Source organism: Pholcus phalangioides, unplaced genomic scaffold, assembly GCF_987345545.1.
Source record: "Pholcus phalangioides strain wild (caught in Gottingen) unplaced genomic scaffold, Ppha-v1.0 ptg000008l_1, whole genome shotgun sequence".
NCBI lineage: Eukaryota > Metazoa > Arthropoda > Arachnida > Araneae > Pholcidae > Pholcus > Pholcus phalangioides.
This window is the reverse complement of record NW_028301601.1, coordinates 1,663,460-1,685,974: the sequence shown is the minus strand read 5'-3', so window position 1 is coordinate 1,685,974 and position 22,515 is coordinate 1,663,460. Positions and strand designations below refer to the sequence as shown.

The window sequence follows — 22,515 nt, the reverse complement described above, 5'->3', positions numbered from 1 at the left end:
TAATTGTATTTATAATTTGTGTTAATTGTATTTATAATTTGTGTTAATTGTATTTTTAATTGGGTTGCTGTATTTTTGAAATATAAGACATCCATATTTTTATGGGCATCTTTTTCTCAGCCACCTCGTTGGGCATTTTGCCTGTTGTGGCGTTGAATTGGTATTTGTATCCATCTCTGTCTCTCTTATATCCATCTCTATCTCTCTCTCCTATCTATCTCTATCTATCCTATCTCTCTCTCTCATTAGATCTTTTAATTCCCAAAAATGATAATTGCATACAAGTTTTTGCATGAAAATTAATTGCATTTTTTCCTCTAAAGAGCGTTGCGCGAATGCAACGTCAATCAAAAATGGTTTAAGCGGGGCCGACTGTAGATGTGTGATTGAAATTGAGAATCGAAGCGAATAACTCATTTGTGTAACGTGTTTTATTTGTAGCCCCACCAAAGACACCAGCGATCAAAAACTCCAAAGGAACTCTTCTTCAAAGGGTCACCGGTCCTCACAACGAGGGATCTCGTCTGTATCTTCGATGCGATGTCGAAGGAGGTATGTGTGTTTGGACACATTTCACATTTCTCTCATTATATTTAGTATTTCAACTCCTGAAAAAGATAAGTAATGGTTTTATGAATGTGCTGTAAATGTTTTCGGTACGATTTATTTCGCAGGTAAGCCGCCTCCTTCGGTAACGTGGTGGAAGGATTCCATACTCTTAGACGAAACGTATCAAGTCTTTCCGAAAAGCAACATCGTCAGGAATGAATTGCTGATACCATCTCTGTACAGGTCGGACCTGCACTCGGTGTACACTTGCCAGGCGTCTAATAACAACGTGTCCAACCCTGTCACGGCGTCTGTCACCGTTGACATGAATCGTAAGATATCTTATTTTTTATGTATAAAAAATGTATAATATGCTACCACTTTTCATTAGACTGAATGTATTTTTTCCAGTTTTTCTCCCAGAGATAGCACAAACAGGTAGACAATTTTCTTCAAACGATATTCATAAAAACAATGTTTTTTCAACAATACTCAGATAAGCACGTCAGACTACCTTCGCCACAAAATGAATTAAACTAGAAAACAACGTTGTAATGTTAGTAACATTAACGTGTTTTTTTAAACACTGTAAGTAAGTGTGTTTTTTTTTCAATGCAAGTAATTTGTTTTTTTTTTTTACTTCAGAAAAATGTTTTTTTTTAGTTCAGGACAAATATGTGTATTTTTTTCAAACACTATTCAGAAAACGTATATTATTCACTGTTCAGAAACATGTAATGAATAAAATAATTGAATTAAAAATTCACTGGGTATTCAGGAAACGTAACTGTATCCTAATCTCTGCTTAGGAAACGTGCCTTTTTCCCGTTCAGAAAATGTATGATTTTTTTTGTAACACTATTCAGGAATTGTACCTTTTTCAGTATTCAGAAAATGTGTTTTATTAACACTGTTCGGGAAACGCGTTGTTGCTTCTTTTATTAATTTCTTATTGCTCAGAAAATAATTTAATTCTTGCTTGGATACATTTTTGAACAGTGTTTAGGTGGTGAAAAAAGATTCTTTTTTTTTTTCAAACAGGTTTCATAGGAAATTATTTAAGCAATGTGTGCTCAGATAAACAATGTTTGTTTGTTTCTTAAACTTAGATAAACAATTGCCATCAACCATTGCTTAACGTGTTATTGTTTCATCACAAAATCATCAATCGCAAATATCTCACCCTTTTAATAGATATATTTAACAATTTATATGGAAAATTCACGATTTCGCGGATGATAGAGAAAAAAAAAATGATTGCAGGTATCTCACCGACAGAAAAAAAACCCATAACAGTTTACTGCGCAACAATATCGAGCCCTTTCTTTCCATTATTGTTATCGCCAATAGTTTTGGGACAAAATGAAACAAAAGAGAGAAAAGTTAAAATGAAATAACGTAATATTCTCGCTCCACGGACGTCATTGCGACTTCCCGGAATTAAAAAATACAGCAGAGAAAGGGGGAAGCGAATATCGTAAAATTCCTTCCATAATTCCTGACGTCCAGTAGAAATTACGGTCCATTTCACTTTTCCGGGTGAATTAAAATTGTTCCCCTTTTTTTCCTTCAAGAATTTTTCTTATTTTCAAAAGGAAAGCTCCGCGTAAGAAATAAGAAAATTGAATGGAAAGAGAGAGGAAAAAAGAAAACGAACGTGAAGAAACATTTCAAATGAGGAAAAGTTCAACAATAAAAGTTCATATACGCGCTCGTCGAGACATTATTGCTTTCTCTAGCTTCTTTTATATATCTTTTCTCTCTTTTTTTCGGGGAATAGAAGGACGCCCCCGAGGCCTACAAACTAGACGAACACAAAAATTGCTTAGGCCCACACGGAACGAGACGTAAAGAAAACAAACCATCAAAAAATATAAGTTTTTTTTTTTTTTTTTTTATCAATGTATAAGTATATATACACACATGTTAAGCCTGAAACTGCTCGGAATTCCAAGTGCGTTCCAAGAGCTATTGAAAGCGTAAGTGCCGAGAAATATAAGCGAAATTTAGTTTGTAGAAGTCGGCTTTAAAAGCTAAAGATAAATTGTGGAGAGATAACTCTACGCTTTTAAACTTCTTTGAAATGGTTAGGATGTAATTTTAGCATCTCTTTGCTTTCTCTAACCTTGTTTCCTTTTCTTTTTTTGCCGCTCGGTGTACATATGTGTTTTTTTTCCCCCCATTTAATCTGCTTTCATCACTGACTTTATCCGAACCGAAAAGAAAGAGCAGTATAATGGTGTGTTATGGCTTTTTCTGCTTCGGAATTTATTCTTACATAACCATATCATGACTCTCGCTTACTTTTATATCGTTTTGCGTTTCTTGTTATGCCATTTTCTGTTCGCATTAGGATGTTTTTTAGAGATTTTCATGTCAGAAGTCTCAACATGAATAATGGTATCGGAGTTATATTCTTCCTGCCTGTCAGGCACTCTTTCTGAAGAAAAGCAACATGTGATATGCGTTCGAGTGATTTTAAAGTATGGAATGAGAATTTAAGCGTAACACAAGGGATTAGATCATTTTTTGTTCAACGTATCACTTTTCAGTGTAATTATTTAATTTATACATGTGCGGTAGAATGTCAGATACGGGTAATCTAGGTGTTCATGCATTGTCACATGGATTTAACTAGACCAGTGATTCCCAACGTGGGCGTTAACGCCCCCTGGGGGCGATGGACTGTTCCAGGGGGAGCGGTAGAAGCTACGCGTATAGCATAGGATTCTGTGGGTTAGATTGCGTTGCGGAGCGCTGGGAGAAAAAAATTTCTGAAGAAGAGGGCGAGGGGACAAAAAAGGTTAGTAAACTATGGACTACACTAATGGAAGTATGTCTGAAACTGAGATTCATCTTTCCCATTAAGGGGTGTCATGGCCCCTGAAGTCTATTTTTAAAAAATAACATCAAAATAACATTTCATTCAACTACAAGTCAATTGCAATAAATTTCATGTCAATCGGTTAGTTTGTTGTGCCAAAATAAAAGAAACAACGAATTATAGTGCAAATTTAAACACGAAAACTAAGAAACAATCTGGAAAGACGCATTCAAAGGGTTTTTTCTTGTATACATTTACACTATAATTTATTGCATACATTTACACTATAATTTCTTGTATACATTTACACTATAATTTCTTGTATACATTTACACTATAATTTCTTGTATACATTTACACTATAATTTCTTGTATACATTTACGCTATAATTTATCACTTATTTAGAAAGAACAAATTAACTGATTGAAACTAAATTTTTTGCATTTTGTTTGCAATAAACAGAACTTTTTTTAAAGATATTTTAGAAAAATTGATATCAGGATCGTGACACCACTTATTAAATTTCAAGCTAGTTTAGAGTTACGCGACAAGATTTGAACCTATTCCATGTGCTAGAGAAAACAGGTATTGAGGACTTAGACAGCTTAAACTTCATTCACAAAGAAGTTGGTGTTCTTATAGACACATTTCATCAATTTAGGCTATATGAATAAATTTAATTATCGACTTTTTACATCTATCTTCACTACTTCTGATTGATTCTAGTGAATGTGGATGTCTTCTTTCCTAAAGAGTCTGGTATCGTTGGGTTGATAAATTTTCAATGAAAGCAGTCGAAATTCAGCTGAAATACAATATTCTTCGTCTCTTTATAAAAATTTTGGGAACAAAGCTAGCGAATTCTCATCCTCGCAAATATAACAAGTCTAGATTCATTAGGATCGTTTTCTGTGATTAAAATTCTGATGGCATTGTCGATTTTGCTGAAAGATAGTCATTAGCGAGATCTAGTGAGATGGGCTTGAGTGTATCTTTCATTTTTTGTCTCATCTGCATCAAGAAATAAAATGGATTTTGTCATTTTAAATACGTCATATTCTTATTTGCAAGCCAATTTTCAAGATAAAAATCAAATTACACACCAAATTTTGCGAGTCGCAATTTCTTAAATCAACATTTCAAAATCGATTTATATCGAAATCGCGAAAAGCGAGGCATACTTGTATTGGTGAAGTTGTTTCACCTGAACCACGAATACCCAGCTGAAGCTTGACGAACGTTTCAGACACAGAAAAGATTGAAGGAAAACTCAGGAACAACTGCTCCTTCATGACTTTCATATAGCTCCCTCTATCATCAAAAGTTTGAACTATTTTTTTCTGTACGAAAAACAACATTTCCCCCCTTCCTTCGTGAGAATAAATTTTTCGCAAGCTGCATTCAAATATACAGATTCTTTCAATTTTTTATGAATTTTTGAACTATTTACGAATCTATGGGACACCCTGTAAGTCTGTATAGATTTTTGTTTATTTATAATTTCCTGTTTTAAAGATTTTTTTCTAAACGTCGCATCCAAAATGGAATTAAACACAATTACCGAAGCATCGCACGTTCAATTTATGAATATGTTCAACGTTGAACGCTACCCCTCCCAGTTCGTCTTTTCTTTTTCGGCTCTCTTCGTGATTATTCCACCTCTCGTCGTTTTATGCTAATTCCTTGCATTCAGGTCCCGAAATCCCCGAGGAATACAAATAAATAAAAAAGAAACAACAAGATGACGACGACATCTCTTCTGCATTCATTTGCATTTGTCGTCGAAAACCGTCGTATCGTCGATTTCAATTCCAAGTAAGAAAAAAGACAAAAACACAGTAAAATAATAAATTAACGATTACACGGTAAAAGACTCGTTAATCTCCTTGAGATTGTCGCTCTGTCTCTCCACTTCAGGTACAACTAATGAATATTAATGAGTACATTTTATAACCCAAGCACCATACATACGAATACATCGCAGCTTTATAACCGTATTTCCACCTATGGTACCGTATCCATTTCTTATTTTAGTGATCCCATTACGACCCTTTTTTCTATGCAATGACTGTGCTAATAGGTAGAAAGATATCTTTAAATGACATTTTCTAGAGCATTGTGACGTGTGCGTTTATTCACGCAACCTAAACTGACACGTTAATAAACATTTTTCTTATTATTTTGCCAATGAATGATATGAATTCACAATCTAATAGTTCTTATATTCTGATTTTTTGGTAAATACTGTATTTCTCTTTTTTTCCCGGCTTGTTTATCAATCTTCGGTGTGGAGGGATGTTTAAAACACTGGGTGTAAATAAAAAATTCCACGAGAGATAGAAAGTATACATCATATTCACGTGGGAAAAACCTCACGCAAATAACGTGATAGGTGGCGCAGTTAACTAGCACTTGCAGTAAACAACTCAGACTTTTCCTTAGGTTATTCAGAGTTAATGTACATGGTGTACGAGGCCCATTTCCTTTTCAATTGACTTCTATGACTACACATCGACGGCCTATTTCAGAAAAGCAGTATACCTCAGAAAATTACATTTTTGAGTTATTAACGCCATGAGAAGGATGGAAAATGTCTCTGCATACTACAAGAGAGCAACAACTCCCAACTCTACTTATACGCTCCCAACTATAATTAAATCTGATTTGATTCCCATTCAGTTTCATACAAAGTGAATCTTTAAAAATCTCATGTCTCAACCGTAGAATTTTGAGTTGTTGCCTTTTTCAGCTGGGCCTTAGACATATACACAACACTTTCCGGCATTCGCCAAATTTTTAGAAATGTTTTAAAGGAATATTTACGAGCTGCTTGTGCGGTTCAGTAGCAATAGTGGCTAGTTAATCTCAAAGACTAAAACTTAGCCGTACATACACACAATGAATGCATCACTGCTAATAGTAGCCTACTGATGGTTATTCGTGCCACGAGGTCATTTCAAAAGAAAATGGCATCTTCTACGCCATAACTCTATACGAAAGTCCTGACTGACCTAGAGTACTGATGAATCATGCAATTTTCTGGCCATGCTGTTTCATACCAACACGGATCATTTTGATATTCTCTATATCCCTCAAAAATTTTGTGAGTACAGGTTTGCAAGGACACTCACAAGCAAGACGATACAAAGGCTACAGACAACACAAAGGAGCACGGAAAGATGTATGCTAGGCATCACAAGGAGAAACATAAATCGAATCACTTGGGTAAGGAACCCCTCAAAGGTGTATGATATCATGGAAAGAATTAAACGTCTAAAATGGGAATAGGCTGGACATATTGCAAGACGTGGGGACAACAGATGGACCACAAGTGTTCTGGGTTGGTACCCGCCGTGGTGTTAAACGTCCGAGAAGGCGTCTCCACGCAAGATGGATCTACGAGATCAGGAAAGTGGCTGAAGTCAACTGGATGGCTAAAGCATCAGACAGAGCAAAATGGAAAAATTTAGAGACCTTCATCCAGCAGTGCATTGGCAATGGTTGTTATTCATGATGATGATGATGACGGCGATGATGATGATGGGTTTTCACTATCTTGTATACAATTTCTGTAACAGTAGACTTATTTGATTCGGAAGTTCTTTGTCGAATACTTATATCTGCTTATTGTTTATTAGATCCGTTTTCCCTTGTGGAACTTTAAACTCCTGATCTCCGACAAACATTACTTAATTCCTAAAAAATACAATTATTTATAATTAAATACAATTATTTTATATTTCAATACAATTATTTTATATTTCAATACCATTATTAATACGATTATTTGAAATATCCAAAGAGTTTCCGCAAACAAAATCTCCATACAAAGCCTTCCTAATACTCAGCTAAAAATTATTCTAGTCACCGTAAAGTACTCCAAAACATTTCTGGGCATCGCGAATAAAAATTTCATCTAAATGCACTTTTAGCATTTGAAGGGGGAAAAAAAGCTGCGTGTGTGAATGAAACACTCGACGAATCACTTTCGATTTCATTCTCCTTTTGGGAATTCGAATAATTTCGTATTTCGACGAACTTTTCGAATTTCCTACAAATTTTGGAAATAAAAAGGTGGTAAAAATTTCATTCCCGAACTAAACTGGGAAAATTTTTAATTTCTAAAGGCTTGTATATAGGCGATTAATTAACTTTAGATGAAATTTCTTTTAATAGATACGAAATTTTGTACCTGAGTTGAATGCCAAGGGAATCAATGTTATCATTTGGAGCATCGCTCTTTTCTCGAAACGTCGGTGTTCGTACTTTCCACTGATGCTTTTTTTTTCCCTGCCATTTTTCATAGTTAATAAACATCGATGGATCATTAAATTTTGAGATTCTTACCTAAGGTTAAAATTAACTATGAGCTTAATAATTCTCGAAACAATTTTTTTCTTACTGCGTTAATGACCTATTATTTTTTGTCTTTTCCTCGAAATATGGCATTTTTCCGCATAAACCGACTTCATTATTATCTGCTTACGTTTACGAGATGAATTTTCAGCTTAGTCTGAAGAAATAGGAGTATAAGGTATAATTTTTTTGCTTAATTAATTCACTGATATCGTTAGATCACTCAAAAACCTTACGAAGTCGGAATCTATCGATTTATTTATTTTATAATTTTTTTGTTAGGAGCTTAGAAAAAAACCCACACACACTGATTGGTGCTTTCGAATTTGTTTTCAAGTGGTCGGAACATTCGAACCGATCTTCCCGTCAGTCTTGCTAAAGAGAATGTGGGGAATCAGTCAAATCCGACTACAGGATCAAGGTCGTCAAGGATACACAATTAGTTGGTTTTGGAACGCGCTGATGAATGGCCGCGCTTGTTGTTGAGAGAGGAAAGTTTTATATATTATTTTACTATGTAGTCCTGCCGTATACATTTCAAATAAAAGATATTTTTATAAAAAGTGTCCTCACTCCTGTCATCCACCACCTATAAGAGCGAAAGGCTTGCAACAATAATACAATTGAACGACCGACGTTAGTTGACCCAAATTGCAAAAAGGAACCTTTTGCAATTCCTTGCTTTTTGCTGTTCCTTTTTGCAATTTTGGGTCAACTAACGTCGGTCGTTCAATTGCATTATCTATAACCCAAAAGATAATTAATTTCTCTATCTGGGCTTACAACATTTCAAATATTCAATCATTACACTTCACTCGTAGTTCGAAAAATATATGGCAAGCATTACTCATAAACAAACTTTACGTTAGGTTGACAACATGTACGCATGTACATTCGTGGAATAGAATGCGTGCACGTGTACACACATCCATGTCCATGCGTGGTTTAGTATTAGTTGTAGCCCTTCAACATGATACTCGCATGACATTAAAATTCAAGCATTTACCATCTTCAGAATATGCAAGATATATTGCAGACAGAAACACGCACAACTCTGAAAACGTAAGTACGTTAGGGGCCACACATACACTTACTACACATGTTCTGACATGTTTGTAATTCGTTGAAAGTTCCTCAGAGAAATGTGTAGGTGCAGGTAAATGTACAGTTTAGTAGAAGAAGATTTGTTAAAGCCGATAAATAACTGGATTTCATTCTCAAAAATATTTTTCACCTTATAAGTCTTCGGAATCAAATGTGATCTCCCCATCTGAATCGGAAACAGCTGTATACTGTGGGTCGTGATCTGATGAACTCTACCATTAAATGGTGGACTGGTAAGTTAATCAGACGAAGTTACATAATTTGAAGTACCTGTTGAGCACAGTATAGAAAGATGAAGACCACCGATATTAATGCAAAGTACAAAAGTAGAACACCAGAAAGCTGTTTCGAAGCTTATCTAACCTTTTCTAGCTTCCGATCCGACCACGTATTTTGATTTCAGTGAGTTTCTATAACAGGCTATTTCCACTTACGAAGGAGGCTACATTAGCCTACAAACAGCTGTCTGGTGTTCTATTTTTGTATTGTGAACTAAAATCGTTGGTCTTCATCTTTCTGAAATCACATAAGCCGAAACAAGTATCTCAATTTCTAAATGGAGTCACTCGATCCGAAATTGTACCAAGTCACAATTATTTATCGATCGCGGTTGATTTAAAGATAGTTTGGTCGGAATCTTATAGTAACGATCCTCCTCTTCGTGGCCGAATAACTGAACACGTACTCATTGATCTTTCACAAAATAATCATCATATTTATTTTGATTATCGTCCCGGAACCTTACTCTTATCGAATTCGTGTCGAAAATCTCTGAACAAACAACGCATCGGACATTACTCGGAGCAATTCGCTTCCACCGAACCGAAAGGAGAAGGAAAAGGGAATACAAAGATTTGATTAACAAATTAGATTGCGACCCTTAATTCGTCGTTGAACGCCTTCAGAGAAAAGCACCGACTGCCGTTTGAAGTAGTTCCCTCCGGAGTTGAAAAGCTCAACTTCCACCAGAACATGAAAGAGAAGAAAAAAAAACAACAGCAGCAACAAAGGAACGTGAACAAAAAAAAATAGAGAGAGAGAGAGACGGGCGTTTGTGGCTCTCCCTTTGGCGAACAGAAGTGAAATTCCAAACTTTAACGATGCTTTTGTCAAAAGACTTTAGAAGAGCGTTAATGGTTTATGCCGGGGACTTTTAAAATTGAGTTCGCCCAACCTTTGCGTTGTACCCACCCCTTCCGTATACATATACCCAGGTACCACTGTTTCCCAACTAAGAAAATCGCTTTCCTGTGTACGGGTGGTAGCTCCTGATAATAGTGGTAGATGGGCCTGATGATGGGGTGTGTTGGTGGCGCAGGCGGTGTTTAGATTGAAGAAGGCTAAGTGAACATCTTAAAATCTTAAAGGGAGGCTTTTCACCTTGTACTTTTGTTATTTGCCTTCGACGACCTCCCTTCCTCTATATCGTCATCATCCTCTTCTTCATTTTCCTCAGCCCTTTGATTTCAAGTGCTACAAGTGCACACTTCACTAGTGAAAAGGAGGGAGGGGCGCTTGAGTTTTAGATTGAAGGAGAAGATGCTTTTTCGATTTTTCAATGACTTCGTGCTGGCGAATCTAAAGTTTTCTACTGCATCGCCATTTCACTTTATTTTTCATTTTCTTTTTTTCCGGATTCCTACCATCCGCTTGAATCTCATCTTGGGAAAAATTGAATTCACTGGCTTTGGATGGATTCGCCTTTTGTATAGATGCTGCTGATGCGGTATTAAGGAAATGCTATCGTTTCTAAGGTTTCTGAAGGAAATTTTCTGAAAGAAGTCTTCATTCCTTAAGCAAGATGAGGGGTTTCTAAAGGGGTAGTAAAATCTAATCATCCATGTATGTGTTGGAAGTTTTACACGTTAATGCCATTCTTTACAATTTTTATATTTAAATCTAAATCTTCTGCTCTGTCAGGTTCAACAGCGTCTTTCTCAGTATCCAAGAAAATATTTTTACTAATCATGCAAGGAAATATGATCTTCAAACTGCATTGGAAAGGGTATGAAGTGACAAAGATCTTTATTCCAACAGGGTGTCCCAAAATTTTATCGCTAAAACGAGAGAGGTGACAATGCACAAGACAATTTTCCCAATGGAAATGAAGGTTAGGGTTGCAAATGATTTTTTTAACTCGTGTTTTATGCAATTTAGGCCAATAGTGCATAAGAAAAAAACGTCCTAGAGTAACTTTGAGAGTAAGAGGAGAAAACCGTCCCCCCCCCCCCACACATACACAATACCGTTAAAGTGAAAGCAGTGGCGATTTCTTACCCTCTGAAATCACCAGTGACTGAATGTGAAAGGACTTTTCTCTCTCAAACAGTGTGTAAAATTTTCCTATCGCTGTTCATGATGTGAGCAGGGTTGCCATATTATGGTGACTTCTGAAGTGAGGTGCAGCACGTATCCCTCAAATAAATGTGTTGTGGAGCTGGGAATTATTCTATAAAAAATTGTCTTGACGTGTAATATTACTTCTTTCATTTTAGAGAGTATGATTTCTTGTACACCCTGATACAGTAAACAGTACTTATTCTTCGAATCATTATTTTTGCACGTCCTGCTGTGGTGGGTCGAGTAAAGCTTGAGTTAACCGTAACGTATAAACACATCAGCTTATTTGATATTGGAACGTTGAATTTTGAGGCGGGTACTGTAAACCGCAACCGAGAACATTTTTAGTGATGGTTCCACCGAAACTGAAATTAAAACCAAATCCTCCTTCCCAACCGTAGAGGAGAAGCGTCTCTTCTCGTAGTTACGATGGCTTATTCTTACACATGTCCGATTGTTAGTTCGCTCCCTACATACAGGATTTTCCTGTCGTGTTCGTTTTTATATTTGTATCACGTTTAATGATTTAGTTTTTCTGAAATGTTAAATAAATATGTGTACAAAAGCATCATCAAGGAATAAGTTGTTCCTTCAGTGATAATCTGCACATTTTATATTGAAACCGTCGAGTTATATGCGGTCAAGATATACAAAAAAATCAAACTTGAATTTTTTTGAGAAATAGTTTGGTAATGATGTTGTTGTTCATCGTGCTTTTCACTATAAAGACTTCACGCCTAGAAGACAAAAAAAAGTTATGATTTTTTTTTTTTACTTCAGTACCTCCTGTTGAAGTGCTTATAGAAGAGAAAACTAGGCCTCTATCAGCGAACAAGCCAGTCGAGTTAGTATGTAGGGCAGGAGGCTCTCGGCCGCCTGCTAATATTACGTGGGACATCGGCCGCGGCCCACTGAAAGGCAGCAAGGCAAAGATCTCTTCCGAAGGGAACATCACGACGGGAAAGTTGACCTTCGTGCCGAAAATCGAAGACAGAGGAAAAAATGTCACGTGCCGGGCCGAAAATTCTCTTCTGAGAGGGAAAGCCATTTTTGATGTTTGGACCATCGATGTGCACTGTGAGTATTATTTTCCGATTAGTTTTACAAACATAATGGTTCAAAATATTGCATCTTCTATGTAAAGTTTATCTTCTCAATTCAATTTTAGAAAAAGCAGATCTTTCTCTGGAAATGTTTCGAGTCTTCGTATTGGAGCTAGATAAATAAATTATGGTAGGCTGTATCACAGAATGTACATCAAATCCTTAAGAGGTCACATACCTCACAACATGGAGAAAAGTTAAAATATCATTAAAACTATTATTTAAGCATTGATTTATTAAAAAGTTTTTCACATATTTTTGATTAACTATGCTATCCTATGCGGGTATAAAATTTTACATATCTTTAATACTTAATTTTTTTTAATTTTCAAAAAAATACGTTAAAGACAGCTTGCATGCATGATAAAACGACATGACATCAATCTAACCATACAATATTCAAATTAAAATGAAGAAAACAGTTCATTTCATAAACTGAACTAAACGAGTGAAATCGCTTTGACTCATTCTTATTCACATTTTAATTTAAAATTTGAAATTTTTTGAATTTATTTTTTTATAAATCAAATATTTTTATGAATGGATCTGAAATCTTATATTTCACTTTATAAAATATGAACCGTTTTCTTCATTTTCATTTCAATATTGTATGGTTACATTTATGTCATGCCATTTTATCACGTGCGCAAACTGTTTTTAATGTATTTTTTTGAAAATTTAAAAAAAAAATTAAGTATCAAAGATATGTAAAATTTAATACCAGCATAGGATAGCATATTCAATCAAAAATATGTGATAAAATATTCTAATAAATCAATAGTTAAATAGTATTTTTAATGATATTTTAACTTTTCCCCATGTTAAGAGGTATGTGACTCCTTAATCACATTTTCCTGTTGCATCGTGACAGCTTCAAACAACATGTCTGAACGAAAAGTGTATGAACTTTTCACAGCATAAACATGAAAATACAGGGTGAATCAGAAAAGATGGGAAATACTTTAAGAGGTGATAGTACATACCAATACAAACGATTGTCATCAAATAATGCATGTTCTAACATGAAACGCAAACGCGCTACCTCATTTGGAAACGGCCGCTCCGCAAACATTAAAATGGCATTTCTGTTGAAATTTATCGGGAGAAAAAGAACACTATGCATGCAAATGTAACCTGAGGAGGAAGAAGAAGAAACCGTATGTAAATCTGCTCTACAGTGAAAAAAAAGGCGCGGACGCAAGCCCTGTGAAGTTATTCCAGCATGCAACCGTTCTAAGAGTTATTACGTACGGGATAATATAATGGCGCACTTCAGTAATACTGAAAAGGCAGACATGTAATTTCATTTACGGAAGTATCACAGAGGCAGCACGAGTGTACAGTGAGCGTTTTCCCCTCAGACGGTTGCCCAATCCGAAGCCATTTGCACGCTTGCATCGGCATCTATCTTTTCTGGCCTTGTTTATCTTTATTTTTCTCTTCATCATCTTGATTTTTTCTTTTTTTCCTGCTTATCTTTATTTTTCCTCATTCTTTCTTGCTTACCTTTATTTTATTTTGTTTTGTTTTCTTTATTTTATCTTTTTTCTTACCTATCTGTATTTTCTCTTTTTCATCTTTATTTTCTCTTCTTTTTTATTGCTTACCTTTATTTTTATCTTTTTTCCAATTTATTCAGTTTATTCACATCAAATTGCGGACGCGATAAATTACAGAGACATAAGTAAGTAAATAATAAATACAAAAACATGATTAGAATATGAAATACAAAAAAATAATGAAAATTATGTTTACGAGTGGTTAAAGAGTAAAGGTCTTACCCGTACTGTCCACCAGGATGAAAGTAGATACAGTTGATGTTCAAAGATCGTTTCAAAGCAGATTATTAATCAGTGAATAATCAAGATCATATGGAAGGCTAAAGAAAAAACAATTAAAAAAACAATAATACTATCAAATAATTAAGGTTAAAAAAAACCAAAAAAAAATTATTGCTTATCTTTACTTTTCTCTTTCAATTTTTTTGAAGATTTCTCTTTTTTCTTTCTTTTTGGTTTAATTTGCGTCTCATTTTCATTCTTCACTTTTTCCAACCTCTAACTTTCTAATCTCTTCATTCTCTCTTCTTCTGGGTCTTTACACTCTTTTTTTTCTACCATTTCTAGTCCATTCTTCTTTCTTCTCTTTGTTTTGTGTTTCTCAAACATTTTCTTTTCTTATTACCAAATCTTCCCACGCTGATTTTCGACATATTTTCATCATATATATATATATTCTCTTTCTTTCTTCCTTTTCTTTCACGTCATTGTTTTCTTCTAGTTGAAATTCTACTCAAACAGCGTTATCCGAAAAAATTATTTCGAATAATAATTTCATTCCTCTCCAAAATTTCAAGGGCTCGTTTTGTAAAAAGTGAGGTTTTTTCATGACAAATAGAAAAAACTAATTCTGTTCGTCATCTTTTCTTTTTGTCAAGGAGTATTTTCACTCCTCAACAAAATTTGGAGGAGTAAAATTAAATTTTGATGCGTGTCTAGATGCGTACTGGCAAACACCGTACTCAACATTTTCTTTTCTGTTTTATATAAAATTATATATATTTTTAATTCCTGTCATTTTTTCTCTTTCCATTCAATTTCGTTCCATTTCTATTCATGTCGGTTGTCTCCTCCTTAATTTTTATTCTCTTTATTTTTACTTTTAGCCGTTTTCTCAAATTTAGTTGATTTTGCTGATAAATTAATTGCATAAATTTAATATGTAAAACCTATTTCACAAATAAATGTATCATTGGTATGACAGAAAACAACTTTTTGTATTAATTTTACTTTAAGCACTTTTCCCAAAGCCAAATTTATTTTTCTGACAAATCAATTACATTAAATATGCATAAACGAGTCATAAATACGATGCACTGTGGTTTTCACTGCATGGCATTTTATGTAGATATAAACAACTTGACCGATTCTTATAGATCGGAAACGGTTTCTAACGAATACGCAACGCGTATTCACCCTTACATATTTCACTGGTGTGGTGACCACTGTTTACTATATTGCTGTTAAATCACGTTTCGATACCACGTATACTTTCTATTTCTTTTAATTTTCACATTTTATACCTACATTATTTTTCACTTTTGTTCTCAGTTCTGACTTATTCTTTTTACATTTATTTTTTGAGACAAGAAATATATCTACACGTATATACAAAAAAATTTCGAGGAAACCTTACTACTGATATTCGGAAAACGTATAAACGTGAAGAAAAATAAAAAGTGTGACGTTATTCGTGAAGGTGCTTACTGAAAAACCACATCGAACAAAAGTATTTGAAAAATGTAAATGAGAAAACTATTTCACACGCAAATGTAGCGTTGACACGACAAGAAAAAAAAACAGCATATATCAATAGACGTTTTATTCAGTGCTAATGTCAAAGTACGCAGCACTATTCATGTCAGAGAAAACAAAAATGTGTCTAAAAAGAAAACAGCTGACTCCAATTTGTCAAATGAAAAATAGAGAAATAACTTTCTCAGTATTGTTCTTTGTTTGGCCTGAAAAGTAGCAAAATACTCATCGTGAAGCGAGAAAAAAATAAAACTCATGGAATTCGAATAATAACGAAAAATAAGAAATGAGAGAGACTTTTTCATGAAGTATTCCAGCAGACTTCAATGCAATGGAGATCACAACGGGAACAAAAAAAGACTGAAATAAAATAAATAATGAGCGCGTGGACCTCGCATTATTCATCAAAAATCCATCTCCAGTTGAGTGAACCAAAAAAGAGAATAATGTATCCAAAAATAAACAGAAAAATGAAACAAACAACTCACGTTAACTTCAAGTAAAACCGCTACGACGTCCATTCACCATTGAAGGAGAGAAAAATTACTTTTTCACTTCTTTTTTCTTTTTAAATTGTCCGGATACGGTAAAAGAATCAGAATCCATGCGAAATGAAAAAAAGGTAGGAAACAGGAGAAAGATGAAGAACAAAAATATGTGTCAGACGAAATTCCAAGGAATGTAATTCTGATAAATCTCTTTTTCACGCTCAAACAAAAAAACAAGAAATAACGTTATGAATTCATTTACTCTTTCATTTATATCCAAAAGAAATTGTGATAATGTCAAAACAATAGAAAAAAATTTCAATAGACACCTTTTTTTTACGATTATGTACATTTTAACTGAAGTTTAATAATGTTTGCGTTGTTTCAAACATTCATTGACGAGAAGATAAATTATAATATATACGACAAAATGACTTTATGAAGAGATTTTGATGTTTGGGAAAAGAAAAATTCATTTCCGCCCTCACGGGGACTCGTACTTAGGCCTCTCGTATGCCGGACGTGTGCTCTACCACTCAGCTATAGAAGCAGATAGAATATTCTCTCCTTGGAGCGTATTTATGTTACGGTGAATGTGATAAATCAGTTGTTATGCATATTTATCAATCGTACTAACAAGCTTCATAAAGTTTTATCGCAGGTTATGCATAATACCCAAGCGTCGTTGGTAAATTTGATAAATACTGAATGCATTTTCATTTTTACCCGGCGATAATTTATTTATTTTATTTATTTATTTTCTATAAAACAAAGCTACAGGTTTAAACCCAGTTACAGCTTGCAGTAAAAATAAAAATTTGCACAGAATAGAAAAAACGACAGTAGACAGAAAAAAGTAACAAATAATTACGCAAAATACAAAAATTCTATACAAAGATATATACAACGCAATCACAGCAAAAATCTTCTAAAGTCGGTAACAGACGAAAGAAAAATATCCAGATGTTGAGGAAGCGCATTACAAAATTCGGAAAGTCTGTTTACAGCACAGAAATTACCAACATTAGTATTATATGATTTGATGGCAAATAAACAATTAGATCTTGTATTGTGACACTTAATATTGAAACAGATTTCATTAAGAATTGGTACACAATCAATTTGGTTAGTCAACAGTTTCTTGAAAAAAATAACGAGCAAGTACTCTCTACGTTTTTGTAAGCTATTGACATTGAAACTGTTTCGTAGATGAGTGGCAGATAGAATATTTTTATAAGGACCATATTTTTTGAAATATAAATACCTTAGAAAATTGTTTTGAATAATTTCAAGACTCATAATATGGCAAGCGTGAAATGGGTTCCAGATAATTGAAGCATATTCAAGTTTAGATCTTATAAGCGTATTAAAAAGGGATATTAACGTATTACTATCCTTGAAATCTCTCGACATTCTTTTAAGCAAACCAAGTTTTTTATATGACACAGAGCAAAGATTTTTAATGTGATCAGCAAAGTTAAAATTGGTACTATAAATAACTCCCAAATCGGTCGCAGAGGTTCTTCTAAGCAATTGGCTATTATTAATGTTATACGTAAAAAAGATTGGATTATTTTTGTCAGTGAATGAAAGAACAAAACATTTATAAATATTGAGATTAAGTCTATTGAGTAAACACCATTCGTGAAGTAAAGACAACTCATTTTGAAGGCTATAACATACATCAATACAATCAATACTTTCAAAAATCTTCAAATCATCAGCACAGAGTAGACAATTTTTGAAAAGTGCGGATAGATCATTGATAAAAATGATAAATAACAACGGGCCTAGCACAGATCCCTGAGGAACACCAGAACTAGCAACAAAACCTTGGCTTAAATTGGATTTATAGGAACACTGAAGAACTATAGAATTAACATTCTGTTGGATAAGTAGGAAATGAACCAATTCACTAAGTCAGAGTTAAAACCGATTTTACTAATTTTGCTGATAAGAATTCCATGATCGATATGATCAAAAGCTTTTGAAAAATCAGTATATATTACATCAAGTTGTCGTTTTTTATGTATGGCGTCGATAATACAGGCATTAAGACTCGGGAGATTAGTGACAGTAGGTGGTGACCTACCATTGACAAAACCATGTTGATTCGCGGAGATACAGGACTTGATCTGATTGAAAATTTTTTTGTGTAGTATCGATTCGAAGATTTTAGCGAACGGAGATAAAATAACAACAGGTCTATAGTTATGCATTATTAACAAATGTTTTTTGTGAAAATTTGATAAATCCTTGAAATTTATCGCCTTAATCTGAGATTATGAATGATAATACCCTAGCGTGATTGGTGAATTTGATAAATATAAAAAAAATTCCAAATGACTCTAGTATTTGGGATGAATATAGCCAGACCTCGATACAGTGATAAGGAATTTTACTATCGTATCCCGAAATAATGGTACATTATATGTATAGTATATCATCTGTAGTTATATATTATTATGTACGGTACAATTTATCATGTTTACCAACGACGCTTGGATACTGTGCATAATCGCCTGTAAAAGTGGTAAATTTAGAGAAATTTATCAAACTTACCAACATGCTCGGCGATTTTGTATAATAATCGGATTTATTATATTTACCGTAACATATATATGCTGAATGGCTTCGTGCAATGGACTTCGGCAACATTCCCCTAATTGCTCGCAAATGGCATCAAGGCCACCAGATGGTGATGTATATGTAGAGAAAGACGTCTTTTTAACTTGTTCAAAGCGAGCTATTAGCGGAATGCTGCAGCCGGCCATCACACGGAGATTTACAGCATATACATGCGCTCTAAGGAGAGAATATTCGATCTGCTTTCGTAGCTTAGTGGTAGATAACTCGTCCGGCGAAACAACAATATCTTTTCCATTCATCCAGTTTTTCGTATATATCATGTTTTAACAAGTTGAGAGGACGTCTTTCTCAACCAGATAAGTTATCTCTTCCGAATATGTATATGTAGATAATCTATTTTAAAGCTTATATCAAGAAACATTACTTGACATAACTTAGATCGTTCTGATATGCTAGCCTCATCTGTATTTCAGTACAACATGCAGGGTAAATAATTTCTTGGAAGAGGGAGCACCTCCACATAAAGCATCATTTCAAGGACATAAGAATCATTAGCCGTTTCTTTCCAGAGAGCAGGCATACCTTCAGTACACTTACATAACATGAAAATTCAGGCATTTACCATTTTTACGGACAGTGGGCTGATGGGAAGATGAATTCGGGGGAAAAAATTCGATTCACCATTTTTACTTTCAAATATGGAAGACAGATAATATCACCGAAAAATAAAAATAAAAAAAACATGAAGAAGGAGGAGAAAGAGTGGTGCAGTGGTAAGATGCTTGTCTATTACCATGAAGAGGGGCCGTCAAGTGCGCGGGTTCGATCCTGGAGAAGGGCATAGATATATGACGAATTATTTCTCTACTGAACCTGAAGCGACTACCGATAGATAGTCGCATTCATTTCCGACCCAATCCGGTAATAATTTGCTGGATAGCGGTGTTGGTGTGCGGTAAAGCAGTAGTAGTTGAAACAACACGAAACAAGCACAACTCTGCCTACATTAATACGTTTGGGTCACGCATGCACACACAACACATTCTTGCATGTCCCAATTTGTTAGAAATTCCCCCAAAAGGATTGTTATGAGGTGCATGTACAGTTAAGTAAATAGTACTTATTTCTTTCGTGCTGAATTACCCCCTCTTCCTCGGGACTTAACTGTGAGGATATCTGAGTTCCAAGGTTTCCATTGGTAGTAGCACAATCTTGGCATCATTAAAATATAATTTATCATGGGCTGTAATGAGCATTGCTGTAGTGAATGTTGTGGATAAGAACAGTCAGTACTTTGAACATCAATTACTTAACCCTCCACAAAAGATAAAGTTTTAGTTCATCTACGTAGTTGCAGTTCCCATTTCTGTTCATTGCAATCCTTTAAGCATTGTAAGACGTCATACATACCCCTATTGGCTAATTTTGGGACTGTATTTTGTGGAACCCTTCTTCTTATGTTTTTATTGGTTCCACAAAAAAAAAAAATCTGTACCATTGTGATAGTTAGATCACTTTAGATGGTTATAGATGACTCTGAGCAGCATTAGTCCACTCAGAGATTTGCTCTTGATTCCAAGGAAGAATGGGAATAAGACACTTCTTTCCTTGGACTCCGCTTGGGACACCTATCCATTCTATTCAACATTACCCGCTTTGACCTATCTCGCAATAACAATTCTACTCAATTTAACAATTTGCCCCCAATACCTATCTCATGTGAGCGCTTCAAGAGTGTACCATCATGGACCGGATCGAATGTCTTTCGGAAATGAGAATACACAACATCGACGTGTTTTTGCTTTTCCTAGTACTAAGTGATATACAAAACTGACTTGGCTTCTTCCAATTTCAGATATCCCACAGCTGACACTGCGATTAGGAAGCAAATTACGCCATTCGCATATCCAGGAAGGGAAGGACGTATATCTAGAATGCTCAGTGGTGTCCAACCCGCCAGCCACGGACGTCGGATGGAGGTTCGAAGGCCGAGAGCTGCACACCAACAAATCGGCAGGAATAATCGTCAGTAGCCAATCTCTGGTTTTACAGAAAGTCAAGAAAAGCAACAGGGGGAGGTACACCTGTACCGCAGAAAACTCCGAAGGAAGAGGCGAGAGCTCACCGTTGTACCTGCGCGTGCAATGTTAGTGGCATCTATTATGAATTGTCATTACTATTTATTATACGTAACCTTTTCAAAGTAAATTTTTCGTTTCTTGAGTATGTTTGAACTATTCAGTCGTAATACGAAATGCAATTTTTCTTCGCAGATACTCCAGTATGCAAACCCAATCAGAAGACGCTGTACGGTGTCGCCCGTCACGAACCGGTGAAGGTGACGTGTGACGTCGAGGCGGATCCTTCTAAAACTAATTTCACGTGGAGGTTCAACAACTCGGTCGAAAGTCTCGACATTATGACTTTTGTGAACGAGGACAGCCGGAGCATCGCTACTTACATTCCAAGGACGGAATACGACTATGGGACCTTACTATGCTGGGGAAGGAACGTGATCGGAGCTCAGAGAGATCCGTGCGTTTTCACTGTGATACCCGCCGGTGAGCGAAATTTGCTAAATCACGTTTTGCATAATGTTGTTCTCTCTCCTCCCTTCGAATTTTCCAGATTCCGGAACGCTTTTATTTAACTCCGGGATTTCGGGAACAGAAATGAAATATTTACGGCATTCGCAATTTCTCTTAGTGATATTAAAGCCGGAATCTAATAATACCAAGGGAATTCTTCTCAAATAAATGAGGTCCCATTCGTGTATTCACGATAAAATTTTCAGAAAAACAACATATTGCATAACATTGTGAAGAAAAAATGTTTTCACATGTATTTCGAAGTGTATATAGAGTGAAATGTCTCTACAAAGATATTCGAAAAACGATAAATCCCTCTACAATGATATTTTTTCAAATGTTGTTTGTCTAATGTTAAACTCCTCTCGATACAACGATATCCTTTACTAAGTAAATTCTTCTAGAACGATATTTTGAAGGAGATTTCGAAACTCTGCTACAATGATATCTTATATATTTCACTCAGAATCGCCTTCAATATATTTTTAAATTCCTCACAGGTGTTATTTCGGTGGTGTTTAATAGCATTGGTATTTTGAACTATCTATCCTAAAAAGGCGTTATTGAAGTTGCCGTGAGGTTACTTTCTGCGTAGTACACAAAAGTATTGTGCAGTGAACTACCCTTACAGCGTGAAACAACTAAATCAATACAAACAAACCTATAAACAAATTATGCAACTGATCAACTGGAATTTTTTTGTTGAAAATAACCACTTAAAATGCATTTCATGGTAACACTATTTCAAAAGGGAATGCTAATAACAGCATAAATTTGGCGGCGACTGATGATAATATCCTACCTCTCGATATAACGATGACACTTCTGCAACGATATTTTTTTTGATCTGCAGAATATCGTCATATCGCGGTTTCACCATATCAATAATGAAAACTACCATCGTTTCAAAGTGGACGAAGTTATTCAAGTAATTATACTACACTGGTTTAAGAAATTAAGAGAATTTGCAGACTTGATCGATTATCTCTAGAACTACTGTGCCGATTTTAATGAAATTTGATATGTACATACATTGATACAATACAAAACAAATAACCATTCGATAATTTTAATACACACGCTGGCCAATCCATCCGGCAAATATCCTCACTCTCTAGAAAATCGTCGAGCAGAAGAGCTCTATGTGGCCTCGCGTTATCGTCCATGAAAATGAACTCAGGGCCAACTGCACCCCTGAAAAGGCGAACATAGGGCTCCAAGACCTCATCCCTATACCTCACTCCAGTCACAGTGCCTCT

General features: G+C 35.0%; 1 protein-coding gene across 2 annotated transcripts in view; it reads left to right on the top strand.

Moving 5' to 3' along the window:
* LOC149083487 (protein turtle homolog B-like) overlaps positions 1-22,515 on the top strand; it is a 675,518-nt gene that overhangs the window by 584,991 nt on the left and 68,012 nt on the right. For both annotated transcript variants that reach the window (XM_089234008.1, XM_089234009.1), the window contains exons 3-7: positions 442-552; positions 675-881; positions 11,955-12,251; positions 20,524-20,814; positions 20,942-21,229. In XM_089234008.1, the coding sequence (XP_089090134.1) occupies positions 442-552; positions 675-881; positions 11,955-12,251; positions 20,524-20,814; positions 20,942-21,229 (1,194 nt within the window). The remainder of the gene's footprint in view (positions 1-441; positions 553-674; positions 882-11,954; positions 12,252-20,523; positions 20,815-20,941; positions 21,230-22,515) is intronic.